The 8,694-nt window shown below is 40.9% G+C and overlaps 1 protein-coding gene across 4 annotated transcripts in view; it reads right to left on the bottom strand.

Annotated features, from left to right (window-relative positions):
• Window positions 1-818: 818 nt before the first annotated feature.
• brinp1 (bone morphogenetic protein/retinoic acid inducible neural-specific 1) overlaps window positions 819-8,694 on the bottom strand; it is a 371,924-nt gene continuing 364,048 nt past the window's right edge. For all 4 annotated transcript variants that reach the window (XM_043719925.1, XM_043719928.1, XM_043719927.1 and 1 more), the window contains exon 8: window positions 819-2,034. In XM_043719925.1, coding sequence (XP_043575860.1) covers window positions 894-2,034 — 1,141 coding nt within the window. In that variant the 3' untranslated portion in view covers window positions 819-893. The remainder of the gene's footprint in view (window positions 2,035-8,694) is intronic.

The following is an 8,694-nucleotide window of genomic DNA, read 5'->3' as shown; positions in this document are numbered from 1 at the left end:
GGGTCCATTCAAATCTGAATTTGTGGTCAGCATTTAATTAGATACTTGCAGACCGCCTCTCAAGAGGACAATTGTCCAACCGCATGCTGTGAGATTGGTGTGATAGATATTAGGTGGTATGTTGTGGCACCCCTAGGACTAGATGTTGCCATAAAGGCCATACTGTGCTGTGGGACATGACCAATAGGCTTAATGAAATCCACCTTAATTCTGCCCACACAACCACCACACCCCCACCAGATCAGAAACCTGCTATTTTCCCAACATATAGCTCCACGTGTGCTCATACTTAACATTTCAATATCCCTTAAACCTTATCTTTTTGTTGTAAATGCCTTATTTATATTCCACTTGCCTAAGTGGAACATATTGTTTTTCTTCTCTGTTAAATTTTCTGTACAAATTCACGCTAGGTACCAGCTAGCATGTGCACCTGTGGAAATCATAAGAATGTTAACAATATATTGGAATGGCAGTAGTTCACAACGAGTATTCCTGACTGCTTCCCCAGGTCCTGAAAGGCCTCCCCCATTTTTGTTGGCTTAAAGTGGGAACTAAAAAGATGTCCTTATCTGAAGAGATAATAAAACATGCTTGGACAAATCGATTTGCTGAGAGACCTTGCGGATTCCCCGTGTTTGGTAAAGAATCCGCTTTGTGGGGTGTACGTGTGGTGTGTCTGTGATGTGTCTGTGAGTGTGGTGCGTGTGTGTCTGTGAATATGTGTATATGCATGTGTGTCTGTGATTGTGTGTATGTGCATGCATGTGTGTGTGTTGTGCGTGTGTGTTGTGCGTGTGTGTCTTATGTGTGTGTTGCTTTGCTTTTTTTTGCAACTGTACATCTCAACAAATCCCTTGTGTGTGGCGGGGTGGGGGGTAGTGTGGAAAAAGTCAACAAAGTTTTGTCGTCAGCAGATCTGCCTGTTTTAGAATTTCAGAGTTGTACATGTCCAGGGCATGGTTGACACGCATGACCTCACTGCTATTGAGCTTGAGACGGTGCTTCAGCATACAGGAGAAGAGGTCTAGGGGCGCTTTGCCCGCGGCCACCGGGGGTGCCAACCGGTTGATACGCTCCCGGATGTCCAGCAGCAGCAGCATGACCGAGGAGGAGGAGTGGAACTGCGTGCCCTGCGCATACGACTGGTTGACCTGTTGGACCGCGCTGCGCAGCAGGTCAGTGTTGAAACGCAGGCTGTAGCCGTACACTTGCACGTCCGAGATCTTGATGTAGATCTGCCGCTTGCTGGGGTCCGAGAGGTCCACGGGGCCCTGGGCCGTCACGTTGCGTAGGGAGGCTGGCAGCTTGGAACGGCTGCGCAGGTAGACGTGCACGGTCTCGAAGACCGTCTTCCACCTGTTGCCCAGCAGCAGGGTCCAGTTGTAGCAGGGCGAGTCGTGCAGTCTCGTCTTCTCCCAGCTTGGGTAGCCGTGCTCGCCAATGGGCGTGCTCCAGCCCTCGGAGTGACTGCCGCTGAAGGGGTTAATGTAAACAAAAAACACCGGCTCGAGGCTGCTGTTCCTCATCTGGCAGATCTTCATGGAGAGGCCTACCACCATGTGGATAAAGTCCACCCGGTTCTTGTTGCTCTTGAGGGTCAGCGACATCCGCTTCCGCCATCGGGGGTCGAAAAAGGTGTCCAGGCGGATTTCATTGCTGATGAACATGGTCTGGATGGACAGCCTGGAGTCCTTCTTCGCCAGGAGGTAATTCAGCTCCAGGTCGTGGAAGTCCAGCTCAGTCTCGAAGCTGACGAACTGCTCGCTGCGTTCCGAGTCCACGTTCTGGGGCTCGCAGCGGCCCCGGTACAGCTTGAAGCCTCGGTTGCAGGAGCCGCACAAGGAGATGTTGGCCAGGCTGCACATGGCGCAGCTGCTGTTGCTGCCGATGTTGCAGGGGATGGGCCGCTGGCACATGTTGGCCACTGTGTGGCACACGCAGCTCTTCTGACTCTCAAGGAAGGTGCCCCAGTACCCGTTCTCGCTGCAGTACAGGAATGACTGGACTCGGTTCAGCCACTGATGGACCGACCTGCAAACAAAGCACACACAGAGTCAGATCAATCAAATTGTACTGCAAGGAAGTAGAAAGTTAACAGTTCTTCCCAAATTTAAACCTCCACATTAATGAAATAACAAAGGGCAACATAATAAAGGGAACAGCATCACTTTTGAGGCACATATTATCCTGGTGTGAGATGCATCTCTAAAATAAAACCAAACTGTAGATGCTGGAGATCTTAAGCAAAGCAGAGGTTGCTGGAAAAACTCAGCATCTGTGTACTTAGATACACGTGGCAAAAATAAATGAAATCAAATCAAAAGCAGAGCTAACGTTTCAGATCCAGTGACCTGTGTTCAGTAGAAGGGTCACTCTACTCAAAAAGCTTTCTCTCTACTGATGCTGCCAGACTTGCTGAAATCATCCAGCAATTTCTGATATACATCTCTATTCTTCCAATTATTTCAAAATCCTAGAACACCCACAAGGACTACTGATGGTTTCTGAGTGAGATGGGTGATAGACAACAATCTGGATGGGACAATTTACAAAAAGAAGAAATGTTGAAATCTTAACAATGTAAAATATTGAATATTTACAAAGCAGGTGTTTCAGCACATCATGGAGAAAGGGCACATTGACAATTCAGGGGTTAACCTCCGAGAGTCCCCACCTGACTCACTGACCCTTTGTCGTTTCCTTTTTGAGGTGAAAACAGGAGCAGTTGTTGTTTCCCACTGTCTCCTATCTCAAGCTGGGATTGTTCACATATACTTGACATGGACCAGCCCAGACATCCTCAAAATATTTGAAGGTGGCCTAGACCTTATCTTTTTCTTATCTTAAAGGCAAATGTGAAGTGCTGTGTTCCAGATGTAATTCAATTGGTCAAACTGCTTGACTTTAAGCAAAACATAATTTATTCAAACACTACAGTTAAAATACAACAAAGGGAAGAACTTGGAATAACTTAACTCTATTAGAAAACTTAACAGAATAATAGATACAGTAACTATAACTAATTAATTGTTCAAATACAGTAACATCCCATAAATATACCCTGTAGCAAAAAGACAAATTCAGAAAAGCAGATTTTGTCTCACATATAATCTAGCAGCCGAGGAAGATAACTCCCAGTTTTGGCCGTAATCAAGAGAGGGAAATAATAGTTTCTGCTTCTTCAAGCCTACAACAGCAATTGCTGAAAGCTAACTAAAAGTTCTGGATCGATGACCACACTCACTCAGGCTGCTTCTATTGTTTCAACTTTAAAAAGAACCCCAGCCCTCACAAGTTGTTTAACTTCTCACAGACTGTTTGCCACCTGTCCCCCAATCTCTCTTTAAAAGAAATCAGGACAAGACATACTTCTTAAAGCCACAGCATCGTCACAACATATATATATATACACACACACACACATATTGGGCATGTACATCTAAAGGCAAAGAAACCACTCGCTACACGCAAGATGGATTAAATTAATTGACGGTAATATGCCATGAAACTACTCTACATATGTCACACTCTGAAGAAAATATATCATTTACCTTCTACAACTCAACCCTGCTCACTCATTAGGACACAGCTTTACCCTCACATTGCCATCATTGTGAGTTTAGGCTGCATTGGGAATATTGTGTCCAGTTCTAGGCACACATTCTCAGGAATGGTACACTATCCTTGATGGTGAACAGTGTAGACTCACTGGAATGAAAGTAGGACTACAAGGCTTAAATTCTGCTGAAACGTTGTACTCACTATTCCCTCAAATATTAAAGGACGACATATTTGAGATGTTGAAGATGATTAAACAACTGATATTTCCTCTAGTGGGGGAATCTAGAAGAGAGCAGTAACATACTCTTCAGGAGTTGATATCAGAACATTTTTCATCATGCAAAGGGTTTGTGGAATTCAGGAATTCTTTGCTTCAAAAAAAGCCCTTCAGACTGGATGAATTGAACATTTTAAAACCGTGCTTAATGGAATTTTATCAGTCAAAGCGTTGAATAAGGTGGGTATATGGCCTGTTGCCAAAAATTGAGTAAAGCTCTGCAGGCCAGTGGTTACAATTTCAGGTCATCTTGTTTCTTTGTATAATTGCCACCTGAACTACTGAGATTTTTCACTTTTTTTGCCTTTGTTTCAGATTTCCAGCATCTGCAGTATTTTGATTTCCAATTGCTCGGTTCTCATAGCAAGTTCGTAGCATTAATCCACAAACTGTTCTATGTCCGAATTATTAATCAGTTAGAAATTCTCATGGCTTGAACTACCTACTTCCAAATAAGTGCTAGCCATTTCTGGCCAAACTCAATCTATCACAGTGGGAACGGTAACCATGTTCCGAAAAGATCAGCCAACCTTATACAGAACTACAAAGCAGATTTGAAGGACCAAATGCCAATTCCTCATATTCTTACAGTTGACTGTATCACTTGTAGTGAATGACCCCAAAGGTCCTGAATTTCTGAAATGTGTTCAATTCTTTTTCGTCTTTTTAATTTTTTTAAATTTCCTGAACTGTGTTTATTCTTCAGTGGGATGAGACCATGATGACAGCAGATAAAAAGTTAGCAAAAGAACAGTTAGTCATTTTTTCCACCAGTCCAGCTCATTTTCAAACTGGATTACTCAAACACGTAGCTCCGTAAAGCTGCTAATGTGATTTTGATTACACATGCTTGCATTTTTTTAATAAAGTTGTCTTACTTAAATTATTTCCCTCCAGTCCAATTTCTTCTCATTTCTTCCCTCATCCATAGCTAATTTTGTTCCCTCCCTCCTGACTCCAGACTGGAGTTTCAGAAGCTTCATAATTAGTAGTGAGCCTCCGGTATCTCTCCAGAATGGCTATTAACTTGTACATGCCTCAACAAATGAGTATAACAGTTTGCAGGGCTTTCACAAGGTGATTGTGCACTTTCTTGATGTTCATGCACACAGACACTTTGAGTAATTGAGCACAGACTGAGAGAGTGGACTCTGGAGTTTAGAAAATTGAGGGTGACCTAATTGAGGTTTTTAATGTGACAAAGGAATTCAAAAAGGCAAATGATGAGAAATTATTTCCTCTGGTAAGAGAATCCACAACAGGGATATCAATAAGCAGTTCATCAAGCAAAAAGCATTGGAAATATTGTTCAAAAGGCAATGACTGCTGGGTAAATTACACATTTTCCAGTCTGAGATTAACAATATCAGGGTTATGGAGGGAGGGCAGAATCATACAGTTGAGGCACAGTTGAGGCATGATTTAAGTGAATGTTAGAATGTGGAATGATACCTTTCTAGTTCCTGAACTCTCAACTGAAGGAAGACGTCTTTTAAAAGAAAGAAACCTTTTCAGTCCATGATATCCTTGAGATCTCCTAACATTATAGGTGTTCATCTAATCTCCTGATTATTTTATCACATCCCCAGATGTTTTCCTCAACATTTCTTCACAGAGAGGTATAACCAGGAGCACTGAATGAATGACATTTCAACTATTGATACAGGTAAATTGTACGGTGTGCTCTCAATTCGTAATCCAAAGGATATCTCACTACAATTAGGTTTGGCCTGTTCAGGAGAGATGTTAAGAAGCACTTCTATGTGTGAAGGGTGGTAAATGTTTGGACCTCTCTTCCATAAATGACAGTGGAAGCTGCATCAGTTGTTAATTTTAAATCTGAGATTTTTTTTAAACAAAGGTATTAACGGATATGAACCAAGGGCAGGTATATGGAGTTACTCCACAGATCAGTGACAATCTCATTGAAAGTTGGAACAGGCTCAGGGCTGAATGGCCTACTTCTGTTCCATGTTCCTATCTTAGCCCAGGTCAAACCATTCTGCTCTAGAACAGGCTACTTAATAAGATAGGAGGCAGTTATTAAAGTCCAAATTTGTTGTATTTGAGACAAACAAATCCTTACATTTCCTATGTTCTGAAACTTTCCCAGAAAGATTGCCAGTAAAATGTAGGGGCTCATTGCCAGGTAGTCAGCTCATCATATCAGAATGCACGTCCTCTTTTCCTGTTGCTATGTCACTGAAGATAGACTGGTAGACACTGCATGTCCAAAGGGGAGACTGAGAAAAAGGATGCAGTGTCTGACAGCCAAAGTATCTTCCTGCTATTTGATCAAATGCAGCAAATGCACTGAATGTTGTCATATGAATAATAGAAAGCGAGGTATTTAATGTCTTACTGTGAACTACAGGATGCAATGCTTCACAGATATGTGTGATATACTGTACATAAGAACATAATTAGTACCAGTAGCAGTACATGATTCAGCCCATCCACACTGTTGCAACATTCATGAAGATCATATCTGAAGTTCTGCTCCATGTTTCCCACTCTATTCCGATAACTTTTATTTCTGTCACTGACCAAACTGAACTTACTAATGAGTATACTGACTGACTGAACATTCAATTCTGCAGATAATAAATATGTACAACTCTTCAAGTCAATATATTTCTCCTCTTCCCATCCTAAATAGCCAACCTTGAATACAGAGTCAATGGTCCCTATCTGGAGACTTTGCAGCCAGGGTGAATGTTGTCTCATTACCTAAGCAGTCATATCCCATTAGAACTTTATTTGTTTCAATGAGGTCATCTCCCATTCTTTGGATTCCAGGGAATATAAGCCCATTCTATCTACTCACTGTTCCTAGAATAGTCCTTTCATTCCAACAATTAAATTACTTTGCCTGTGTTGCATCCCATCAAAAATAAGAATGTCATTCCTTAGATAAGGAGACCAAAGATTCACGGTTGTCCAGGTTTAGTTCCACTGCAGTTCTGCATAACTACAACAGGATTTCTTTGCAACCTTTTAATTTGCACTAAAGGCTAACACACCAGTTGCTGTCCTAACTGCTTACTGTATCTGCTCCTGCATTAAGAGACTGACAAATTATAAGCAGGTTTGATTTATTTGCAGACTCCAACCAATAAACATATTTTTGGATCAGATAGATCTACCAAATAGACTCAACAATTATTATCTTCAGCAACAACTGCACTTCCTAAACTAAGAACTGATGTTGATCACATCTTGCTTTATATTCTGCTTTTTTGATCATGTGCACATACTTTTAAAAAAATATCAGAAAATTTACATGCTAACCTTCTATGATTAATCCACAAAGGTCCCCAAATCTAAATGAATACAAACACTTATTATTCTTTCAATTCAAAATAAAACTTCTTTTCATTTTTGCTACCAAGTGGATAATTTCACATTCATACCAACTGGTGTTTTCTTGTCCAATCACTTTATTTAGTTTTTACAGCATCTTTGCATCGTCCTCACAGCTTACTGTCCCAGCAAGCTTCAATATATTAAACACAAATCCCTCATCAATGCTACTGTAGGTTACAAATGACTTGGTCCAAGTACAGATCCTAACAGAACTCCACTATGTAGATTCTTCTACTCTGAAATATAAACACTTCCTACTCTTGGTTTTCTGTCCACAGAATCTTCTCTCCATACTAAATAATTTAGCAATTTTTTAAAAAATGGAAACATTGCAAATAACTCGAATTATTCTTTCATCCTTGAGGACTAAATATAAATATCAACGTTTTTTGTTTGCTCTACAATATCTACAGAAAGTCCAAGTACAGTTTGGACTATTTCTTATGTCTTTCATCTCTTAGCACTGCCACTTTTTAATAGACTATTTTAATGACTGGAAAACAAATCTCCCTTTTCACTTTAATAGCATTAGCTTCCAAGAATCAGATGAAATGAGATTATTCAACTGCAGCAACACTTCTTTGTGATTTTAAATGAAGTTTTACTAGCTTTGCTTTATTCTATTGTTTCCTTCTCTAGTTTGTAACCAAACATCCATCAAGTTGTTTCCAAGCTCAATTTGCCCATGAGATTAATCGCCTGCTTTCTAGATTCGAATTGCATTAAACTGCTGACTACCAATTCTTGCTTTTCATATTAGCTGATGATGTAAACTGTTCTTCTGCCTCAAATCTGTCCTTTAAAATCTGCTGTCAACATTCTTCTCTTCCCAAAAACGTATACCTGACCTCTCCGTAGTTACAAGCTATAACCCTTATCCAATCCAGACTGCCCTTCCAATGTTCTTAAATGTGTTGTGGCTTCCCAAACTCAGTCCTATCTTTCCTGGAACTTCTTGTTTGAATTGCTTCAAACAGGTATCCCTCTCTGTCACTGTACCAGAACAGCTCTCATCAAAGTCACAAATGACATCCTATGTAATTCTTACAAACTATCTCTCCATTTTCTCTTGCTCTGCCTGCAGCTGCTGTCACAGTTTATTTCACCATCTTCCACCACTTTTATCCAGCTAGTTGATAGTGGCATTCACCTGGTCCCATTGCATTCCTTATCTATCTCATAGCAGCTAGAGAACTATAACGATGACTTTTCTTTCCATTCATGCATATTTAGTCCTGGTAACCCACATGGATGTATTTATGAACATCTCTTCTTTAAAGGTCCGGAACAAAATTATCCAACCACCGTATATAGTTGAGTAATAGTTGACCTCATGTAAAGGTCGCCTCCCATTTTTGGCCAAATAGCCTGGAATTTTCCACATATCTCATGTAAAAGTCGACCCTGGTTCTTCATAGATAACAGATCAGCGTTTATGAGTCAGTGTGCCTACTGTCATATTCCGCTCCAATGTTCCAGTCTGCCGG

The sequence above is a fragment of the Chiloscyllium plagiosum genome, chromosome 30, assembly GCF_004010195.1.
Source record: "Chiloscyllium plagiosum isolate BGI_BamShark_2017 chromosome 30, ASM401019v2, whole genome shotgun sequence".
In the NCBI taxonomy this organism is placed as follows: Eukaryota; Metazoa; Chordata; class Chondrichthyes; order Orectolobiformes; family Hemiscylliidae; genus Chiloscyllium; species Chiloscyllium plagiosum.
Note: the sequence above shows the minus strand (reverse complement) of the source record. Positions and strands in the feature narration are given on the sequence as shown.